Raw genomic sequence first — 24881 nt, 5'->3', positions numbered from 1 at the left:
AAAAATAAGATGCACATACAAGCTAAAAAGTAAACAGTATAATGTGACTGACACTTGATATGTGATGAGACCAGGATGATGACAGAGTCCAATAGTCTCACTGCCAGAGTAAGAGTCGTAGAGTCATAGAAAAGTACAGCACAGAAACAGGCCATTTGACCCAACTTGTCCATGCTGAGCCATTTAAATTGCCTATTCCCAATAACCTGCACCAGGACCATAGCCCTCCATACCCATAACATCCATGGACACATTCAAACTTCTCCGAAACGTTGAAATTAACTTTGCATGCACCTCTTGCACCAGCAGCTCATTCCGCATTCTCACAACCCTCTAAGTGAAGAAGCTTCCCCTCATGTTCCCCTTACATTTTTCAACTTTCACCCTTAACCCATAACCTCTAGTTGTAATCCCACCCAACCTCAGTGGAAAAAGCCTGCTTGCATTTACGCTATCTGTTCCCCCATAATTTTGTATACCTCTATCAAATTTCTCAGTCTTCTACAATCCAAGAAATAAAGTCTTATCCTTTTCATTCTTTCCTTATATCTCAGAATCTTCAGACCTGGCAACATTCTTGTAAATTTCCTCTGTACTCTTTCAACCTTATTTACATCTTTCCTGTAAGTAGGTGACCAAAACTGCACACAATACTCCAATTAAGATTTAGCATCCAATCTTCTGTACTCAATACTTTGATTTATGAAGGCTAATGTGCTGAAAACTTTCTTTACAACCCATCTACCTGTGATGACACTATCAAGAAATTATGGACCTGTATTCCTAGATCCCTTCATTCCACCATACTCCTCAGTGCCCTACCGTTCACTGTGTAAGACCTACCCTCGTTGGTCCTACTGAAATGCAAAACCTTGCACTTCTCTGCATTAAATTCCAGCTGTCATTTGTCAGCCCATTTTTCCAGCTGGTCCAGATCGCACTGCAAGCTTTGATGGTCTTTCTCGGCGTCCACAACACCCTCAATCTTGGTGTCATCAGTAAATTTACTGATCTAGTTAACCACATTATCATCCAGATCGTTGATATAGATGACAAACAACAATGGACCTCCAGCAACAATCCCTGCAGCACTCCACTAGTCACAGGCCTCTAGTCAGAGAGGCAACAGCTACTACCACTCTTTGGTTTCTCCCACAAATCCAATGACCAATCCAATTTACTAACTCATCTTGAATGCCAAGCAACTAAACCTTCTTTGTGGAACCTTGTCAAATGCCTTGCTAAAGTTCATGTTGGCAAGATCCACTGCCTTGTTTTCATCAACTTTCCTGGTAATTTCTGTGAAAAACTCTATAAAATTGGTTAGACATGACCTACTGAACACATGCTGACTATCCTTAATCAGTGCACGTCAATCCAAATACTCAGGTCCCTCAGAATACCTTCCAATAACTTTCCCATGATTAATATTAGGCTTACTGGCCTATAATTTCCTGATTTATATTTAGAGTTTTTCTTAAGCAGCAGAACAACATTGACTATCCTCCAAACCTCTGGTACCTCACCTGCCGCTAAGGATGTTTTCAATATCTCTGCTAGGGCTATGGCAATTTCTGCACTTGCCTCCTGTATGGTCTGAGGGAATACCTTATCAGTCCCTGGGGATTTATCCATCCTAAGTTGCTTCAGGACAGCAAGCACCTCTTTCTCAGTAACCTGTATAGAGTCTGTGAAGCTAGTGCCATTTTGCTTTACTTCTATAGACTCTGTGTCTGTCTTCTGAGTAAATACTGGTTCAAAAAAAAATGCATTTAAGATCTCCCCCATCTATTTTGGTGCCAGGCATGGATTACCATTATGATGCTCCAGAGGACCAAATTTGTCCGTTGCAATCCTTTTGCTCTTCACGTATCTGTAGAATCCCTTAGGATTCTCCTTCACCTTGTCTGCTAAGGCAGCTTCAAGCCTTCTTTTAGCCCTCCTGATTGTTTTCTTAAGTGTTCTCTTACATTTCTTGTACTCTATAGCACCTCATTTGTTCCTACCTACCTACACCTGCAATGCACTTCCATTTTTTTCTTAAACAGGGCCTCAATATCTCCTTACACCTGTTATCTTTGCCTTTTATTCTGATAGGCACAAACAAGGTTTGTACTCACAAAATTTCACTATTGAAGGCCTTCCACTTACCAAGTCCACCCTCGCCAGAAAACAACCTGTCCTAATCCACACCTCCAGATCCTTTCTGATACCATCAAAAATATCTTTTCCTGAATTTAGAATCTCAACCCGAGGACCAGACCTATTTGGCATTGTGGTCACTAGATGCAAAGTGTTCTCCTACATAAACCTCTGTCACCTGTCCTGCCTCATTCCTTATTAGCAAATTCAGTATTGCACACTCTCTCATTGGAACTTCAAGGGGCCCAAAACTGCTCACAATACTCCAAGTGAGGCCTCACCAGTGCTTTATAAATTAGAACAGTATCAGAATCAGAATCAGGTTTATTGTCACCGGCATATGTCATGAAATTTGTTAACTTAGCAGCAGCAGTTCGACACAATACATAAAAGAAGAAAAATATTGAGTAAATTAATTACTGTATATGTATATTGAATAGATTAGAAATCGTGCAAAAACAGAAATAATATATATTTATAAAGAGAGGTAGTGTTCACAGGTTCAGTGCCCATTTAAGAATTGGATGGTAGAGGGGAAGAAGCTGTTCCTGAATCACTGAGTGTGTGCCTTCAGGCTTCTGTAATTCTTACCTGATGGTAACAGTGAGAAAAGGACATGCCCTAGGTGCTGGAGGTCCTTAATAATGGACACTGCCTTTCTGAGACACAGCTCCTGGAAGATGTCCTGGGTACTTTGTAGGTTAATACCCAAGATGAAGCCAACTAAATTTATGACCCTCTGCAGCTTCTTTCAGTCCTGTGCAATAGTCCCCCACTCACATACCAGACAGTGATGCAGCCTGTCAGAATGCTCTCCATAGTACATCTATAGAGGTTTTTGAGTGTATTTGTTGACATACCAAATCTTTTCAATGAAGTATAGTCGCTGGCTTGCCTTCTTTATAGCTGCATCAATATGTTGGGACCAGGTTAGGTTCCTCAGAGATCAACATTACATCCTTACATTTATGTTCTTGTACTCTTGATATGAATGCTAACATCGCTTTTGCCTTCCTCATCACAGACTCAACCTGCAAATTAACCTTTAAGGAAACCTGCACAAGTACTCCATAATATCCTGGACCCTAACACCCAGAACCAACATACCATCTGGGGATCTTATTCTCATCCACAGAACTTTCTTTCTGTTTCCCTAACTAATGAATCCTCTATCATCACAGCTTGACTCTTCTCTCCCCTTCCCTTCTGAGTCGCAGTGCCAGAGACCTAACCACTGTGACTTTTCTCTGCTAGGTAACCCCCCCCCCCCCCCACCACAATAGTATCCAAAGTAATATAACTGTTGTTGAGGGGAATGGCCACAGGGGTACTCTACGCTGGTTTCTTATCTTCTTTCCCCTTCCTGTCACCCAGTTTCCTGTTTACTGCACCTTGGGTGTAACTGCCTCTCTACATGTCCTATCTATCACCCTCTCAGCCTCCTGAATGATCTGCAGTTCATCCAGTTCCTGTCCCAATACCTTAACACGGAGTGTTAGAAGATGCAGCTCAATGCACTTCTCACAGTTGTAATTGTCAGGGACACTGGATGTCTCCTTGCTCTCCCACGTCCCACAAGAGGAGAATTCCACTATCCTGCCTGGCATCTCTACTGTTCCAAAGTGAGCACTAACGGTAAAGAAGAAAAAAACAATAAATTGTGAGGTAGAAAAGAAACCTCTACCTAATAAAAATATAGAAAACTTACAGCACAATACAGGCCCTTCGGCCCACAAAGCTGTGCCGAATATGTCCTTACCTTTAGAAATTACCTAGGGTTACCCATAGCCCTCTATTTTTCTAAGCTCCATGTACCTGCCTAGGAAACTCTTAAAAGACCCTATTGTATCCGCCTCCACCACCATTGCCGGCAGCCCATTCCATGCATTCACCATTCTCTGCATAAAAAACTTACCCCTGACACCTTCTCTGTACCTACTTCCAAACACCTTAAAACTCCTCTCGTGCTAGTCATTTCAGACCTGGAAAAAGCCTCTGACTATCCACACAATCAATGCCTCCCATCATCTTATACACCTCTATCAGGACAACTCTGATCCTCTGTCATTCCAAGGAGAAAAGGCCGAGTTTGCTCAACCTATTCACATAAGGCATGCTCCCCAATCCAGGCAACATCCTTGTAAATCTCCTCTGCACCCTTTCTATGGTTTCCACATCCTTCTTGTAATGAGGCGACCAGAAATGAGCACAGTACTTACTCCAAGTAGGGTCTGACGAAGGTCCTATATAGCTGCAACATTACCTCTTGGCTCCTAAACTCAATCCCACGATTGATGAAGGCCAATACACCGTTTGCTTTCTTAACCACAGAGTGAACCTGTGTAGCAGCTTTGAGTGTCCTATGGACTTGGACCCCAAGATCCCTGTGATCTTCCACACTGCCAAGAGTCTTACCATTAATACTATATTCTGCCATCATATTTGACCTACCAAAATGAACCACCTCACACTTATCTGGGTTGAACTCCATCTGCCACTTCTCAGCTCAGTTCTGTATCCTATCAATGTCCCGCTGTAACCTCTGACAGCCCTCCACACTATCCACAACACCCCCAACCTTTGTGTCATCAGTAAATTTACTAACCCATCCCTCCACTTCCTAATCCAGGTCATTTATATAAACCATAAAAAGTAAGGGTCCCAGAACAAATCCCTGAGGCACACCAGTGGTCACCGACCTCCATGCAGAATATGACACGTCTATAACCACTCTTTGCCTTCTGTGGGCAAGCCAGTTCTGGATCCACAAAGCAAGGTCCCCTTGGATCCCATGCCTCCTTATTTTCGCAATAAGCCTTGCATGGGGTACTTTGTCAAATGCCTTGTTGAAATCTATATACACTACATCTACTGCTCTATCTTTATCAAAGTGTTTAGTCACATCCTCAAAGGCACGACCTGCCTTTGACAAAGCCATGCTGACTATTCTTAATCATATTATGCCTTTCCAAATGTTCATAAATATTGTCTCTCAGGATCTTCTCCATCAACTTACCAACCACTGAAGTAAGACTCACTGGTCTATAATTTCCTGGGCTTTCTCTACTAACATTTTTCTTTTGCCTTCTCTGAGGGAAGCCTTTCTTTGCTGAAGCCTCAAAACCTCCACACTAAATCTGAATATTCCGACGATGACTGCTCTGAAAATGGCCGCTCCGCTTGTGCAGCCTTACTTTAATTTGTTCTAGTCAATTAATCCCGTACACTGATTGAGACCGGCTCAAAACTCCAAAGTGCCGTGGATCGCTGCCTTTTTTACTCAATCGACAAACCTCTATGAACTACGTCTTTTCACGCTTCCGATCCCTGATTGGGTGCTGCTCAAAAAGATTTGTTGAAACTGTCATCGAATATTATGTTTATTTTAATTGCCTTATAACCATTTTCAGTTTCTCAGTGCTACAATCAGAAATTCCCACCTGCTTCAAAAGGGCAGCAATCATGTCCAAGAAGAGTAGGATGCACTGCCTTAATGGACTGCCAGTACTATCATCTGGTAGTACTCACATCTATATCAATGAAGTGCTTTGAGAGGTTGGTTGAGGCTGAAATCAATCCTACCTCAGCAAGAATCTGGACCCGATGCAATTTGCCTATCGCCACAATAGGTCTACAGCAGATGTGATCGCATACCTAGACAATAGTAATATTTACAACAGGCTGCTGCTTATTGACTACAGATCAGCATTTAACACAATCATTCCTCAAGTTCTGATCAAAAAGCTCCATAACCCGGGCCTCTGCACCTTCCTCTACAACTGGATCCTTGACGTCCTCATCAGAAGATCACAGTCTGGGTGGATTAGAAATAACATCTCCACCTCGCTGGCACAGCTTAGGGATATATACTTAGCCCACTGCTCTACTCCCTTTACACCCATGACTGTGCAGCTGGGCTCAGCTCAAATGCCATCTATGAATTTGCTGACAACACAACTATTGTTGGCAGAATTTCAGGTGGTGATAAGAAGACACACAGGAGTGAGACAGATCAGCAGATTGACGGTGTCCCAGAAACAACCCCACAATAAGACCGAAGAATTGACTGTCGATTTTATAAAGGATAAGACAAGGGAACACACACCAGTCCTCATCAATGGATCAGAAGTAGGAAAGGTGAGCAATTTCAAGTTCCTGGATGTCAACATCTCTGAGGATCCATCCTGGGCCCAACATACCAATGTAGTTATAAAGAAGGCACAACAGCAGCTATATTTCATTAGGAGTTTGAGGAGATTTCAAATGTCACCAAAGAATGCCACCAAATTTCTACAGATATACTGTGGACAGCATTCTAATCAGCTGCATCACTGTGTGGTATGGGGGGAGGGGGAGAGAGGGTGGCCACAGCACAGGATCAAAATAAGCTGCAGAAAGTTGTCAACTCAGTCAGCTCTATCATGGGCACTAGCCTCTCAAGTATCCAGACACCTTCAAGGAGTGATGCCTCAAAAAGGCGACATCCATCATTAAGGATACCACCCTATCACCTAGGACATGCACGTTTTTCATTGCTACCAGAAGGGAAGAGGTTCAGGACCTTGAAGACACACACTCAATGATTTAAGAACAGCTTCTTCCCCTCTACAATCAGATTTATGAATGGGCATTGAACCCATGAACACTACATAATTTATTTTTCTTTTTTTTATCTCTTTGTGTACCACTTATTTAATGTAACATTTTTTAATATGTACTTACAAACGTACTATTGTAATTTACAGATATTTTTATTATGTATTACAATGTACTGCTGCTGCATAACAACAAATATCACCACTTATGCCGGTGATATTAAATCTGATTCTGATTCTGAACTGTGGTATTTTATTTATTGGACTGTATTCCAGATACATGGCTACTGTTCAAATGATGAAGCACTGTGAATACATTTTTCTAAGATCTTCAGGGCTTTAAATGTTTTGAGTTTTGATTTCTATTTCAAAATGTTGGTATGGTCTAGAAAGCTTCAGAATCAGAATCAGATTTAATGTCACTGGCATATGTTATGAAATTTGATGTTATGCAGCAGCAGTACATTGCAATACTGTACATGATCATAAATTGTAAATTACAGTAAGAAGTATATTTATATTTTAAAAGTTAAATTAAATATGTAGTGAGGTAGTGTTCATGGGCAGTGTACAGTAAATTAAATAAACTATTTATAATTTTTCAACAAACTGATCATTCTATGAAAGTAAAATATACATTGACATTTTCAACCACGCTTTGTTGTGATGTTTAAGATCTAACATAGGTTATGTCAAAAATCATCAAAAAGCTCGACAGAAAATTTTGCCTGAAGCCAGATCAAAGGTGAACACCTGGAAACCAGCAATGACAACACAGAAAAAAATAATCCTACACTCTGCTTGGCCATCAAGTTGGTCGTGTTACACTAATAGCTCCATTTAAGTTTTGTTTATTGTCACAAACTTCTCATCCGTTGTAAAAAAAAAAGGTTAAGCTTTTCTCTTTCAGAAAAGAATAATATTGATGCATTTAAAGAGATGCATGCTCTACCCTCATGAAGATCTTCATAAATCTTCTTATACTGGATGAGTGCAGCCACTTGTTCTGTTGTGTCCTGTAGCATTGTCCTTAGGTCTTTGATAGTATCCTCATAGCATCTGGCTTGCTTTGCAGTCTTCTCCTTTACATTATGATACTTCTGCAGCAACCTGAAAAATATTAAAAAATGATAGGATAACTGTCTAGAAAAAGTCACTGCTTTCATATATTTTACTATTTACTCTACACTAAATGTTTGCCAATTATTGCAAATGTTCATTTTGTCTTACTGAAATGTCATGGCTTCAGAAAAAGTTCTCATCCTGAAGAAAGCTAAACATTGTCATATCCTAACTAACATGATCCTGAAAGGAACAATACTAAATCAAATCACACTCATCAAATTTCAGTGTATACAACTGTTCTTCATTGTTCCTCACAGTCTAGTATGTTTAACTCTTGTCATGTCCCTGTGAGGTAATTCTTCCATTGACTCTATGACACTGCTTTCTTCCTCAATAACACAATTTTTCTCATTATTTCTATATCAGAAATGTGAGATAACATCTAAATTAATAGTCAGACTGAGAAATGCTGATACTTCTAAATTGAACTATCAGAATATTTACTTCTTTGCATAATTGCCTCAAATTTCAGGATTCCATTTAAATTCACGGCTTCCAAACTTGCTGACTACTACTTTCTAGAGAATTCCCACTAATACCCTGATTCTGGAATACCTGTGGAGATCAGCAAGATCTGCTGAATCTGGTTACAATACAGTTTAAAACAAGAACAGATACAGTGAGTATATTCATTTCAAAGAAAAGCAAGAGATGCGTAGGAGCCATGCATCTATTCTCTTTCTGCATTATATCCTGTGTTGCATGTTTATTGTTGTACCTAGCCACATGAGTGGGGGCTGTGGTAAAAGCAAAGGGAATAAGTTATGTATTCATACTTTGTTCGTGGCAGTTTGGGATGGGGACCAATGGATATCATATCTTTTGTTGACCACTCAATCACACTTATTTTTGCTCAGGGTCTTAGGCACCCTAGCTATATATATATGTGCCTAAGACTTTTGCACAGTACTGTTGTACATCAAGTTAGTACTAAGTAAAACAATAAAGAATATAGAATATAGTGTTAGAGTAGACAAATAAGGTGCAAAGGCCATGACAAAGAAGACTGATAGATCAAGAGTCCATCTTTATCGTACAAGTGTTCATCTTTATTGTACGATAAAAGCTGCCCTTGAGCTCAACTCAAGAGAACATATAAAAATTATTTGTAATAGTATGGCCCAAATTAAACTGCAGATGACTATATTACATTATCCAAACCAGGGTCTATGCAATCTTACATGCACTAAGTAGCTCCTCTCTATTTCTAAGCAGCTAAAGAATAATTACTCAGAAATAAATTAAATATTTGCATAAAATTAGATGTGCATATATAAAAGATATACATGGAAAAATTATTTCACTGAGTGATCTGGTATAAATTATCTTTTAAAATTATAAATAAAATTTTGCATCTAAAATAAATGACATAAGAGTTTCTATACCACTAATACAATAAACAAAAAAATACATTAGGGACATTGTAATATTTGTTTTTGAATTGACTTTATTTCTTACACCCTTCACATACATGAGGAGTAAAAATCTTTACGTACATTTCTGTCTAAATGTGCAATGTACAATCATAGTAATTTACAATAATTTATAATAAATAGAACAGTCAATGTAACATAGAATACACTCAAATCAGCGTGAATTAATCAGTCTGATGGCCTGGTGGAAGAAGCTGTCCCGGAACCTGTTAGTCCTGGCTTTTATGTTGTGGTACTGTTTCCCGGATGATAGCAACTGGAATAGATTCTGGTTGGGATGACTGGGGTCCTCAATGATCCTACGGGCCCTTTTTACACACTTTTGTAAATGTCCCGAATCATGGGAAATTCACAACTACAGATGTCCGCACCACTCTCGTCAGTGTCTTGCGATTAAGGGAGGTACAGTTCCTACACCAGGCAGCGATGCAGCCAGTCAGGATGCTCTCAATTGTGCCCCTGTAGAAAGCTCTCAGGATTTGGGGGCCTGTACCAAACTTCTTCAACTGTCTGAGGTGAAAGAGGTGCTGTTGTGTCTTTTTAACCACACAGCTGGGGTGTACAGACCATGTGAAGTCCTTGGTGATGTGGATGCTGAGGAATTTAAAGATGTTTACCCTCTCATCCCCAGATCCATTGATGTCAATAGGGGTTAGCCCATCTCCATTCCTCCTGTAATCCGCAACCAGTTCCTTTGTTTTTGCAACATTGAGGGGGAGGTTGTTTTCTTGACATTACTGACACCACTGTCAGAGATGACTTCTGCTCAGTAGGCCACCTCGTTATTGTTTGAGATATAGTGTTGTCGGCAAAGTTAATTAGCAGATTAGAGCTGTGAGTGGTGACACTGTCATCGGCATACAGGGAGTAAAGGAGGGGACTTAGTACACAATCCTAAGAAGCCCCTGTATTGAGAGTCAGAGGGGTGGAGGTGAGGGAGCCCACTCTTACCACCTGCCGACGATCTGACAGGAAGTCCAGGATCCAACTGCACAAGGTAGGGTCAAGGCCAAGGTCTCTGAGCTTCTTGTCGAGCCTGGATGGAACTATGGTGTTGAATGCTGAACTGTAGTCCAAGAACAGCATTCTCACATAAGCATCTTGCTGTCAACTTGCAAAAGGACTGATAACTAAACAGTTAAATGAACATAGCAGCTGATCTTATTAACTAAGTATTTCAATAAGTATACATTTAGATTCTCAATATAAATTATTGACTAATTCATAAAATAATACCTTACATTTGTACATATCTTACTTTTGAAATACCTGTACCAAATTAATGAGTATATCTTTAATTAATGTTAACATATTTTAATTGTACTACGGTTATACAATCAGCATTGGATAATAATTAAAAGATATTTATTTCATAGTTTTCAAAAACACTTGCTCCTGAAATTATTAATGTAATAAACTCAGAGTTATCATGAAATAAGAAATTCACTCTTAGAGCATTATTTCCCAGATATGGTCCATGCAACAGAAAACAAAATTAAAAGGAAAACAAATGCAATTAGTTGCTAAAATGGAATGAACTTTACAGTTGCCTGGAATGGTCAATGTATCTCAAAGACCTATTTACCTTTTATTCTCCTCTGTTTTCTCGTGCACATTCTCATTGAGGAAAAATGTATGATCTTCTAGCAATTTATTGCTTTTTTTCAATTCAGACAGAGAATTTTGCAACTCAATTTGTTCATGTTCCTTCTGCAACAATCTGAAAAATACGTGTGAATGTATTATCGGGGAAGAACACAATAACGCACTGAACAAGACCTCATGGAAACTATGAGCTTTTCTAAGCTACTGGGTTCATTCCTCCACTGCCAGTTTTTGACTCTAATTTCTCTTGTATCAGAATAACTGCATGACATTAGAGAAAGCCTTAAACCCCTCAAGCACAATGAAGATCATGAACAGTTAATGTTCTCAAATCATAAAAGTTGAAGAAGTTGACATTTTTAAATCTTAAATTCAGAAGTACACACTTAGAACACTAAAAAGAATCAAGTCAATTTGCGGTAATATTTTACTTACAGTACACAAGTTCCATGAATGCCAATCAGAATGCTTTCAAAAGAGTTAAAACTGGCATTGTGATTTAGTTTGCTGAGAATTTTTTAAAGTTTGTTTTGTGGGTAAGGCTTGTTTGATGCTACCACATATGCTGCCCGTTGTGACACAGAAGCCCTGCCATTCTACCCAATTACTGCTGCAAACTTTTATGTCCCAAAGACACTAACATCAACAATGACACAATAGTGCTTATCAATAACTGCAGACTCCATTTCATTATCAATAAAAACATGTAAGACTGTTGGCAATCAAATATTTTTCTGCTTTTCAAATAAAAGCATTTATTTTATACTTAGTCGATTTTAGAGAACATCCAATTTTCTTTTCCATTAAGGTTTTCCAATTCAGCCATTGCCCAATTTTTCTCCCACAAATTATTCTGCATGTTGTCATGTCAGTGTGTACCCTAATATATTTTCTATGCAATCATTAATTGGGTATTTAATAAGATACTACATATTAAATATTGCATGTTATGAATTCCAGTTTATGTTGTTCAGATTATTCTAGACTGGAAAATTCACAGCTTCAGTACAGTGGTCATGATTACATATTTTCATAAACATAAATACAGTCATGTATTTAATGCCTTACAAATTGTGCCAATGTATTGTATAGCCAATGGAATACTTTCAATATCCTTATTGTGATGCAGGATATAAAGCAGCCAACTTGCTCACAGTAAGGGTTGACTAAGAGGAATGTGATGACATGATACTTGTGTTTAAAAATGTCTTCAGAAATATTTAATAGATTTATATTTGTAAAGACATCTGAGGTAATTCTCATGTTGCCACAGACATTGTGGTTGAAGGGCCTGTTCCTGCAAGTGATTTTGCAAGAAGAACCCCATGGGATATTTTAGAAAGTTGCCTAGAAATACTATACAATTATTTTCCCATGAAATCATGCCAATCATGAAGCAAGGCTGGTACTTCCATGTGCATTCCATGTTAAAGGTCAAGCATTATTAGTCAGGATTTAAATGGAGCTCAAAGCTTCACTCTACAAGTGTCCTGAAATGGTATCAGTGGACCTAAGAACATACAATGCAAGTATTTTGCTTTTCACATAATTTGAATGAACAATCTGCTAATACTGGAGACATGACTGGCAGCTACAGAACTGACTGCAGCATGCTCAGACAACTTCCCCACGTGTCAGAGTGAATGTTTGTTTTCAGCATTTAGCTGTCAAATACAAACTCCATCTCAGAAGTAAGGTTGTTGGTATCACTCCATTATAGGAGATGTCACATTGGCCACTCAAGCTGATTCAATGACCTGAGCAAGACAGGCAACAAAATATTCATCAGTAAACAGACATTTTGCAGTCTTCACAGACTCTTACTTGGGCCTCTTTGATGAACAACGTACTTTCAGGCTCACATTTTCCAGTGGGACAATCCTTAACCATGCTCTGCTTCCTTAGGAATTTGCGAAGATTTGGCATGATATCTAATACTTTGACAAACTTTAATAGATGTGTTCTGGAGAGTATATACTGACTGGCTACATCGCAGCCTGCTATGGAAGCATCAATGCCCCTGAATGGAAAATCTTACAAAATGTAGTGGAAACGGCCCAGTCCATCACATGTGAAGTCCATCCTCCCATTGAGTGCATTTACATGGAGCACTGTTGCAGGAAAATAGCATCTATCATCAGGGATCACCACCACCCAGGACATGCTCTCATCTTACTGCTGCCATCAGAAAGAAGGTAAAAGAGCCTCAGGACTCACAAAACCAGGTTCAGGAACAGTTATCACCCATCAACTATTTGTTCTTGAATCATTTGTTCTCTACTCAACTACTTGTTCTCTAATATTGATTGGCATCTGATTAGTTCCAAGGGTTTAGATGGGGCAGAGTTTGTTAAGTGTGTCCAGGATGAATTCTTGTCACAGTATGTTGACAGGCCGACTAGGGGGAATGCCATACTAGATCTAGTATTAGGTAACGAACCAGGTCAGGTCACAGATCTGTCAGTGGGTGAGCATCTGGGGGACAGTGATCACCGCTCCCTGGCCTTTAGCATTTTCAAGGAAAAGGATAGAATCAGAGCGAACAGGAAAATTTTTAATTGGGGAAGGGCAAATTATGAGGCTATAAGCCTAGAACTTGCGGGTGTGCATTGGGATGATGTTTTTGCAGGGAAATGTACTATGGACATGTGGTCGATATTTAAGGATCTCTTGCAGGATGTTAGGGATAAATGAGTCCCGGTGAGAAAGATAAAGAATGGTAGGGTGAAGGAACCATGGGTGACAAATGCCGTGCAAAATCTAGTCAGGTGGAAGAAGGCAGCGTACATGAGGTTTAGGAAGCAAGGATCAGATGGGTCTATTGAAGAATATAGGGTAGCAAGAAAGGAGCTTAAGAAGGGGCTGAGAAGGCCTTGGCGAGTAGGGTAAAGGAAAACTCCAAGGCATTCTTCAATTATGTGAAGAACAAAAGGATGACAGGAGTGAAGGTAGGACCGATTAGAGATAAAAGTGGGAAGATGTGCCTGGAGGCTGTGGAAGTGAGTGACGTCCTCAATGAATACTTGTCTTCGGTATTCACCAATGAGAGGGAACTTGATGACGGTAAGGAGAATATGAGTGAGATTGATGTTCTGGAGCATGTTGATATTAAGGGAGAGGAGGTGTTGGAGTTGTTAAAATACATTAGGATGGATAAGTCCCCAGGACCTGACGGAATATTCCCCAGGCTGCTCCACGAGGCGAGGGAAGAGATTGCTGAGCCTCTGGCTAGGATCTTTATGTACTCGTTGTCCACGGGAATGGTACCGGAGGATTGGAGGGAGGCGAATGTTGTCCCCTTGTTCAAAAAAGGTAGTAGGAATAGTCCAGGTAATTATAGACCAGTGAGCCTTACGTCTGTGGTGGGAAAGCTGTTGGAAAAGATTCTTAGAGATAGGATCTATGGGCATTTAGAGAATCATGTCTGATCAGGGACAGTCAGCATGGCTTTGTGAAGGGCAGATCGTGTCTAACAAGCCTGATAGAGTTCTTTCAGGAGGTGACCAGGCATATAGATGAGGGTAGTGCAATGGATGTGATCTACATGGATTTTAGTAAGGCATTTGACAAGGTTCCACACGGTAGGCTTATTCAGAAAGTCAGAAGGCATGGGATCCAGGGAAGTTTGGCCATGTGGATTCAGAATTGGCTTGCCTGCAGAAGACAGAGGGTCATGGTGGAGGGAGTACATTCACATTGGAGGGTTGTGACTAGTGGTGTCCCACAAGGATCTGTTCTGGGACCTCTAATTTTCGTGATTTTTATTAACAACCTGGATGTGGAGGTAGAAGCATGGGTTGGCAAGTTTGCAGATGACACAAAGGTTGGTGGTGTTGTAGATAGTGTAGAGGATTGTTGAAGATTGCAGAGACACATTGATAGGATGCTGAAGTGGGCTGAGAAATGGCAGATGGGGTTCAACCTGGAGAAATGTGAGGTGGTACAATTTGGAAGGACAAACGCCAAGGCAGAGTACAAAGTAAATGGCAGGATACCTGGTAGTGTGGAGGAGCAGAGGGATCTGGGGGTACATGTCGACAGATCCCTGAAAGTTGCCTCACAGGTAGATAGGGTAATTAAGAAAGCTTATGGGGTGCAAACACAAGGAAATCTGCAGATGCTGGAAATTCAAACAACACACACAAAATGCTGGTGGAACACAGCAGGCCAGGCAGCATCTATAGGGAGAAGCACTGTTGACGTTTCGGGCTGAGACTCTTCGTCAGGACTAACTGAAAGGAGAGATACTAAGAGATTTGAAAGTAGTTGGGGCAGGGGGAAATGCAAAATGATAGGAGAAGACTGGAGGGGGTGGGATGAAGCTAAGAGCTGGATAAGTGATTGGTGAAAGTGATACAGAGCTGGAGAAGAGAAAGGATCATGGGACAGGAGGCCTCAGGAGAAAGAAAGGGGGAGGGGGGGGGAGCACCAGAGGGAGATGGAGAACGGGCAGGGTGATGGGCAGAGAGAGAGAAAAAAAAACAACTAAATAAGTCAGGGATGGGGTAAGAAGGGGAGGGGGGCATTAACGGAAGTTAGAGAAGTCAATATTCATGCCATCAGGTTGGAGGCTACCCAGCCGGTATATAAGGTGTTGTTCCTCCAACCTGAGTGTGGCTTCATCTTGACAGTAGAGGAGGCCATGGATAGACATATCAGAATGGGAATGGGACGTGGAATTAAAATGTGTGGCCACTGGGAGATCCTGCTTTTCCTGGCGGACCGAGCATAGGTGTTCAGCGAAACGGTCTCCCAGTCTGCGTCGGGTCTCACCAATATATAAAAGACTACACTGGGAGCACCGGACGCAGTATACCACACCAGCCGACTCACAGGTGAAGTGTCGCCTCACCTGGAAGGACTGTCTGGGGCCCTGAATGATGGTGAGGGAGGAGGTGTAAGGGCAGGTGTAGCACTTGTTCCGCTTACAAGGATAAGTGCCAGGAGGGAGATCGGTGGGAGGGGATGGGGGGGGACGAGTGGACAAGGGAGTCGCATAGGGAGCGATTCCTGCGGAAAGCAGAAGGGGGGGAGGGAAAGATGTGCTTGGTAGTGGGATCCTGTTGTAGGTGGCGGAAGTTACGGAGAATTATACGTTGGACCTGGAGGTTGTTGGGGTGGTAGGTGGGGACAAGGGGAACCCTATCCCGAGTGGGGTGGCGGGCAGATGGGGTGAGGGCAGATGTGTGGGAAATGGGAGAGATGCACTTGAGAGCAGAGTTGATGGTGGAAGAAGGGAAGCCCCTTTGTTTAAAAAAGGAAGACATCTCCTTCGTCCTGGAATGAAAAGCCTCATCCTGAGAGCAGATGCGGCAGAGACGAAGGAATTGTGAGAAGGGGATAGCATTTTTGCAAGAGACAGGGTGGGAAGAGGAATAGTCCAGGTAGCTGTGAGAGTCTGTAGGCTTATAGTAGATATCAGTAGATAAGCCGTCTCCAGAGATGGAGACAGAAAGATCAAGAAAGGGGAGGGAGGTGTCGAAAATGGACCAGGTAAATTTGAGGGCAGAGTGAAAGTTGGAGGCAAAGTTAATGAAGTCAATGAGCTCAGCATGCGTGCAGGAGGCAGCGCCAATGCAGTCGTCGATGTAGCGAAGGAAAAGAGGGGGACGGATACCCGTATAGACTTGGAACATGGACTGTTCCACAAAGCCAACAAAAAGGCAGGCATTAACTGGGACCCATGCGTGTGCCCATGGCTACACCCTTGGTTTGGAGGAAGTGGGAGGAGCCAAAGGAGAAATTATTGAGAGTAAGAACTAATTCCGCTAGACGGAGGAGAGTGGTGGTAGAGGGGAATTGGTTAGGTCTGGAATCCAAAAAGAAGCGAAGAGCTTCGAGACCATCTCGGTGGGGGATGAACGTATATAGGGACTGGACGTCCATGGTGAAAATAAGGTGGTGGGGGCCAGGGAACTTAAAATCATTGAAAAAATTCAAAGCGTGAGAAGTGTCACGAACATAGGTGGGAAGAGATTGAATAAGGGGGGATAAGACAGTGTCAAGGTATGCAGAAATGAGTTCAGTGGGGCAGGAGCAAGCTGAGTCAATAGGTCTACCTGGACAGGCAGGTTTGTGGATCTTATGGGGTGTTAGCCTTCATAAGTCGAGGGATAGAGTTTAAGAGACACGATGTAATGAAACTATAAAACTCTAGTTAGGCTACACTTGGAGTACTGTGTCCAGTTCTGGTCGCCTCACTATAGGAAGGATGTGGAAGCATTGGAAAGTGTACAGAGGAGATTTACCAGGATGCTGCCTGGTTTAGAGGGTATGGATTATGATCAGAGATTAAGGGAGCTAGGGTTTTACTCTTTGGAGAGAAGGAGGATGAGAGGAGACATGATAGAGGTGTACAAGATATTAAGAGGAATAGACAGAGTGGACAGCCAGTGCCTCTTCCCCAGGGCACTACTATTCGGTACAAGAGGACATGGCTTTAAGGTAAGGGGAGGGAAGTTCAAGGGGGATATTAGAGGAAGGTTTTTCACTCAGAGAGTGGTTGGTGCGTGGAATGCACTGCCTGAGTCAGTGGTGGAGGCAGATACACTAGTGAAGTTTAAGAGACTACTAGACAGGTATATGGAGGAATTTAAGGTGGGGGGTTATATGTGAGGCAGGGTTTGAGGGTCGGCACAACATTGTGGCCTGAAGGGCCTGTAATGTGCAGTACTATTCTATGTTCTATGTTTTATGTTCAAAGGGGATAACTTCACTCAACTTCACTTGCTTCATCAATGAAATGTTAACACAACCTATGGACTCACATTCAAGGACTCTCATGTTCTCAATACTTATTGCTGATTTTTTTATTATTATTATTTCTTACTCTTGTATTTGTAGAGTTTGTTGTCATTTGCACACTGGTTGAATGCCCAGTTGGTGTGGTCTTTCATTTATTCCTATTATAGCTGTTATTCTACTGTGGATTTATTGAGTATGCCTGCAAGGGTTTTACAAGGTAACATATATGTACTTTGATAATAAATTTACTTTAAACTTTGAATTGGACTGCATACCCCTGGAGGTCAAGTTCACATTATCTCTCAGCTTCTTTGCCACAGGCTCTTTCTAAACAGCTACAGCAAGCAGATCTCTAAATACAGAGGAAATCATCAAGTCAGGCAAAATCTAATAAACAAGCAACATTTCAGGCCAAGTCATTTCATCAGGACCAGCAATTCTCTGCTGTACATATTTCTCAATTTGCTGCTCACTTAACTCTATGCTCCAGAAGGAAAGATTTCTCAATTTTGATTTCAATGGGATAGGCAGCATTTGTACATTGAGGTCACCAGGCTTCCTACTAGGAAGCCTTTGACTGTAGTCATGTGCCTGTAAGGGGTCCCTACAACTAAAATGGAAGTTATGCAGTATATTTTAATGAGAGGCATAGATAGGCAGAATCTTTTCCACATAGAATGGTGTCAAAAACAAGATAGCACAGTATTAAGGCAAGAGGAACGAATTTTGTAGAGGATCTGAGGACTTCCTCTTATATAGGAAATGCTTGTTATCTGGAACCTCCTGGCAGGGAGGTAGTGGTATCAGGTTCCATCATCATATTTAGGAGACACTTGAATATACAAGGCATAGAAGGATTCAAATCTAATGAGGGCAAATGAGATTAGAGTAGGTAAGCAAAATGGTCAGCATGGATGTGGTGTTGCAAAGGGCCCACTTCAGTGCTATGAAACTTTTTCACGAACAGGTGAAGTTTCCATTTTCTCAGTGTTCAACTTGTTATTAATCATGCTGAATGTTTTGTTTCTAGGAAGCACGTCACTCCTTCATCCTGAAAGAGTCTTCATTGTCAAGTTTTTCTTTAGCAGCCCAGGGGGATAGATTCTGAGAGATATGAACTACATTCAACTTCAGCGTCCCCTCACTTCAGTCCCAAAAGCCAAATGCAAAAACAGCAGCATTGCAGGTATCTCAACAGTGGCAGAAAGTGGCATCAGTCCCATCAGAGTGGTTTTATTGGTTGCCACGAAGCAAATCCGGAGGCTTCATTGTTAGACAACATGCAGTATACAATGATCCAAACCGAAGATAGCTACTGGTGTCAGATACATAATAGCAGAAGTGTCTCAGGGCCATGCAGTAGAACTTATGGGGTAATTCAAATAAGAAAAGCTGGAGAAAATTATTGGTTCCAGGTGAAGTTACCACTCAGGATCTCCCAGGGAAATATCGTTGGTATAAGTGATTCTTTGATAGCTTCTTGTAGAAAAAATGTAAAATCAGAGATCTTGATTCAAGTCACCACACACCAACTACTACCACCAACATGGTCAGGGTAGATGATTAAGTAAAAGATACAAGTCCATTGTTCATGTTTTAAGGTCCATTTTACAGTTATACAGTCAAGCAGTACAGAAACAGGCCGATCAACCATCTAACCCAGTCCCATTTGCCCATGCTTGGTCCATAGCCCTGAAACTTATCCGGTCCATCTGTCTATCCAAATACACATTAAATGTTGTTAACGTACTATGGTATTTGGTATAAAGTGGTTGTAGATCACTCAAGCATTTGTCATAAGGATATGGAATTGCACCATTGCCCAGGATTTTCTCCTGTGAAAGAATCTTGTAGCCACTTCGTATTAGGCTCTCATAATCTCCCTGGAATGTATCTTTAATGAGGGTCTGCACAACTTGATGATTACCTTGGAATGTATCTTTTTGACAAGAGTCTGCATGACTCTGTGATCACCCTGGAATGTATCTCTAATGAGGTTCGGCATGACTGCGATCACCCTGAAATGCATCTCTAATGAGGGTCTGCATGACTCTTTGATCACCCTGGAATGTATCTCTAACGATGGTCTCTATGATCACCCTGGAATGTATCTCTAACGATGGTCTACATGACTCTATGATCACCCTGGAATGTATCTCTAACGAGAGTCTACATGACTCTATGATCACCCTGGAATGTATCTCTAACGAGGGTCTGCATGACTCTCTGATCACCCTTTGATGACAGCATCCGTTAGTCTCTCAAGACCATGGATCTGTGCCTGGAAAGTCTTGCTTCAGGGCACAGGCCTGGGCAAGGTTGCATGGAAGACCAGCAGTTGCCCAAGCAGCTAGTCTCCTCTCTCCAAGGGTCTGAATGACTCTCTGATTACTCTGGAATGTATCTCTAACGAGGGTCTGCAGGACTCTCTGATCATCCTGGTATTTATCTCTTTGACAAGAGTCTGCATGCTCTATAAATGAACATAAGAAATGAATTCCTCTCCCTGTTGCCTCTGGCCTCTCTGGATGTGCTACTGTGTAGCTGCTTTGGCTCTATGTATTTTAAGGCCAGTGCCTTTTGGATCATTGTGCTGTAAAGTTATTGGGAGGTACAGTTTGTTTGTTACATGCCATGTTGTATGATGTGGGCAATCATGGTCTTTTGACTATGATTGTTCTTGGCAAATTTTTCTACAGAAGTGAATTGCCATTGCCTCCACAAACAAGAGAAAATCTGCAGATGCTGGAAATCCAAACAATGCACACAAAATGCTGGAGGAATTCAACAGGTCAGGCTGCATATATGAAGAAGAGTAAACAGTTGACATTTTGGGACAGGTGACACCAGCCATTATCAATATTCTTCAAAAAGTACCTGCCTAGCATCAGTGGTCACATAACCAGGACTTGTGGTATGCACCAGCTGCTCATACAACCATACAACCTGCTACCATGGTCTCACATGACACTGAATGGGGAGCTGTGGAGGTGCTACACCTTGCCCAGGACTGACTTGTATGCTATCAGAGAGAAGGAAAGCCTTGCACCTCCTTTGATAGAGATGTATCTCCATCCCGCCATCCTTTGCTGTTACCTCCTTAACTGTGCATCACCTCCCTCTGGTGCTCCTTCTCCTTCTCTTTCTTCCATGGTATTCTACACTCTCCCATCAAATTACACCTACTCCAGCCCTTTATCTCTTTCACCAATCTACTTCCCAGCTCTTTACTTCACCCTTCTCCCCTCCCAGTTCCACTTATCACCTACCACTTTATACTTCTTTGTCCCTTATCCCCACCTTCTTACTTTGACCTCAGCTTTTCTTCCAGTCTTAATGAACGGTCTTGGCCCGAAACAGCGACTGTTTACTTTTCCACAGATGCTGCCTGATCTGCTGAGTTCCTCCAGCATTTTGTGTGTGTTGCTTGGATTTCGAGCCTCTGCAGATTTTCTCATGTGAGTGACATATTGTTATTTGATTCTTGTCCTTGTTGACTGAAGCGCTTGTCTACTGTAATGCTCTATGTTCTATGGAGGCTGAACTGAAAGAGGTCCAGTAAAGATTAGTAAAAAAATCCTATATTAGTATTCCTTTCTGAATGCACATGGCTCTACTGTTGTTTCATGCAATTTTTGGCAATTTGCATGGCATTTTACAGGGGACTTGATTTAATACTAGTGCCAATGCTTTTGCATGCCAGAAATAAGTAAGAATTACATTTCAAAATCCAGTTTCTAGACAAAGAGCTACAGTAGCTTCCCCAAACTCTGCACTGGGTTGACAGTTTTTTTATTTTGGTTTTCAAGTTCCCCACATGCTCTGAAATGACCTTCACCTAATACCTTTTTGTTAGCAAATGCTCTACCAACTGACTTCAACAAAAGAACCATATACTCTATTTTCCTGCCAGAAAATAAAGACTAAATGGTATTGATATACATACAGTAAAAATAGTGATTTTCAATTTTACTTTGATTGTGCCCACTTATTGCCCACAGTTTTTATGTATGTATTACAACGACTGCATTGATTTGACATGATAACCAGTGGTTTCACGCATCCTAAAAGCATGACAAAATTGAATTTTTGCATTATCCTGATGTTGCCTATTAAACAACTTTTGATGTATTCTACTGTATTGCCTTGGGTAATAATTACAATGGCAATGAAAATAAATCACAAAGTGTTTTTTTAAATTTTATTGTGAAGATCAGAGGTCTAGTAATGTAGTGCATTGTGTTTTCCTCTAAGCTAGGGTCAGCATTGGAGACAAGGGTCCCTATTTTCTTAGGGACAATGCCGAAGACAGAGGTAACTTTAGTCTAAGTGTCTGCAGTAGTTAAAGAAGGTCATCTTAACAGCTGCTTTAGGGCAACTTGAGAGGGGCAAAAAACTTGTGCCCATCCATTATTGCTTTTGAGAAGTTGGAGGTAAACTGTCTCTTTTATACACTAAAATACAAAAATACAACTGCAGATGCTGTGGATCAAAGAATACGTACACAACGCTGGAAGAACTCAGCAAGTCAGGCAGCATCCGTGAGAAAAGAGTAGCCAACACTTCGGGCCGAGACCCTTCATCAGGAATGGGGGGGAAGAGAGGGCCGAAGCCCAGTAATAGAGATAGGGGAGGGGGTAGGGCCTAGAGGCGCCAGGTGGAAAACCAATCAGAGGAAAGATAAAGGGGAGAGGGAGGGGATAAGCATGAAAGAACTGTAGAGATAAAGAAGCAGAAAGTTAAAAGGGGAGAGAGGCAGAGAGGGACCTGGGATAGGGGAAGGGGGAGGGGGAGGGAATTACCGGAAATTGGAGAAATCAATGTTCATACCACCAGCAAAATGCTGGTAGAACACAGCAGGCTAGGCAGCATCTATAGGGAGAAGCGATGTCGACGTTTCGGGCCGAGACCCTTCGTCAGGACTGTATGCTGTATTCTACCAGCATTTTGTGTGTGTTGTTGTTTGAATTTCCAGCACCTGCAGATTTCCTCGTGTTTGCTCTTCATACCACCAGGCTTGGTTTCCCTTCTGGCGTAATCAAAGATGCCCTCACCCGCATCTCCTCCACTTCCCGCACTTCAGCCCTTAACCCATCCTCCCGTCACCACAACAGGGATCGTGTTCCCCTTGTCCTCACCTACCACCCCACCAGCCTCTGGATCCAGCATATTATCATCCGCAACATCCGCCACCTTCAACAGGACCCCACCACCAAGCACCTCCCTACCCCTCTCAGCTTTTCGCAGGCATTGTTCCCTCCGCGACTACCTGGTCCACACGTCCCTCCCCACAGAATTCCCACCCGGCACTTATCCCTGCAAGCGCAAATGCTACACCTGTCCCCACACCTCCCCCCTTACCACCATTCCGGGTCCCAGACAGTCCTTCCAGGTGAGGCAACACTTCACCTGCGAGTCTGCTGGAGTCACCTATTGCATCCGGTGCTCCCGTTGCGGCCTCCTCTACATCGGCGAGACCCGACGCAGATTGGGGAACCGCTTCGTTGAGCACCTACGCTCCATCCGTCACAATGGACAGGACCACCCGGTTGCCACCCACTTCAACTCTGCCTCTCATTCCCATCTAGATATGTCCGTACATGGCCTCCTCTACTGCCATGATGAGGCCAAACTCAGGTTGGAGGAGCAACACCTCATCTACCGTCTGGGTAGCCTCCAGCCTGGTGGTATGAACATTGAGTTCTCCAATTTCTGGTAATTCTCTCCCCCTCCCCATTCCCCTATCCCAGGTCTCTCTCTGCCTCTCTCCCCTTTCAACTTTCTGCTTCTTTATCTCTACAGTTCTTTCATGCTTATCCCTGCCCCCTCCCCCCTTTATCTTTCCTCTGATTGGTTTTCTACCTGGCACCTCTAGGCCCTACCCCCTTCCCTATCTCTATTACTGGGCTTCGGCCCTCTCTTCCCCCCCCCCCCCATTCCTGATGAAGGGTCTCGGCCCGAAACGTTGGCTACTCTTTTCTCACGGATGCTGCCTGACCTGCTGAGTTCTTCCAGCATTGTATACGTATTCTTTTATACACTGTAGTCCTTCTAGGGAAGATACTTCATGGAACCATCAAGTACAGAGGTTTAAGATTTAAGTCTAGTGAAGAGGTAATAATAATACATTTTCCAAGTCTTGATGGTGCAAGGGAACCCTCTGATGATGGTATTCCCATGTGCCCATTGTCCGTATCTTTTGTTTTGATGGTTGAGGTTGCCAGTGTGGGAAATGCTGCTGGGACAGGTGAGCAAGTAACTATAGAATGGACCAAACTGCAAGCTCTGTGTACACTGATGGAGAGAATGAGTGTTCATGGAAATTTCTAGAGGTACCAACTATGCATGCTTCTTCATGCTGGATGATGTTGAAATTCTTGAGAATGATTGGCACATGTTCATCAGGCTAGTGGAGGGTATTCCCTCACACTTCTGATTTTGGTGGAAAGACCTCGTTGTATTGAAGAGTTTGTTGGTGAGACAGTCATTCCTGGATGCACAGCCTCTGGTTATTGACAGTGGCAGAGTCAGTGGCAAAGCAAAGGTTAGTGGCTAGACTCTATTTTGTTGGAAATAAGCCCTGATGGACTATTGGATTGTTGGACAGTTAGGCTGTTGGATTGTATTAGTGAGTAATTGCCACTTGTAATTATTACTTTCAATGGTGGCTTTGCCATTTTGTTGATGATTGTTGGACTGTTTAATCTATTCTAATCAGTATGAGTCTAATCATAATTTATTTATTCATCCATGTAGAAGATTTCTCATAAAATGCAGATTAGACCCAATATGATGATTTACTGTACTGTTCATCTCTCAATCCAGTCTATGGAGGGAAGATGTTAACAACCACACAATAAAACAGCATTTACTCAGCAATATCCTTTTCAAAGATGCCCAAGTTTGGATTTTTTCCAGAACCAGCTAACTTCAGACTTGCCTGACACCAAATATTGACTAAAGAGCTAAGATTTGGGACACTATTTGAAAACTCCATCACGAATCATCTAACAGCCTGAAGTTTCAGGACATAAAGAATGCCATTGTTTTGAACCCACTCACAGACTTCTTGCAAAGAAGTCTTAATGTTCTAACTGTGCTAGTTAATTGTGGGTAAATATGGCAATTCAAGCGCATGAGGGTTGGAAGATGCTGCAGCAAGTAGTGGACCCTACCCAGTACATATCCCTCCACATAATTGGTAGTGTCTATGTGAGGCATCATGTCAAGAAGGCAG

At 42.0% G+C, this 24881-nt stretch overlaps 1 protein-coding gene across 1 annotated transcript in view; it reads right to left on the bottom strand.

Moving 5' to 3' along the window:
• LOC140715509 (uncharacterized) overlaps positions 1 to 24881 on the bottom strand; it is a 449684-nt gene that overhangs the window by 350584 nt on the left and 74219 nt on the right. The window contains exons 6-7 of the mRNA XM_073027850.1: positions 10881 to 11015; positions 7690 to 7847 (exon numbers count right to left, since the gene is read on the bottom strand). Of these exons, the coding sequence (XP_072883951.1) occupies positions 7690 to 7847; positions 10881 to 11015 (293 nt within the window). The remainder of the gene's footprint in view (positions 1 to 7689; positions 7848 to 10880; positions 11016 to 24881) is intronic.

Source organism: Hemitrygon akajei, chromosome 23, assembly GCF_048418815.1.
Source record: "Hemitrygon akajei chromosome 23, sHemAka1.3, whole genome shotgun sequence".
Taxonomy (NCBI): Eukaryota; Metazoa; Chordata; class Chondrichthyes; order Myliobatiformes; family Dasyatidae; genus Hemitrygon; species Hemitrygon akajei.
The sequence above is the reverse complement of the archived record's forward strand: the minus strand, read 5'-3'. Positions and strand labels throughout refer to the sequence as shown.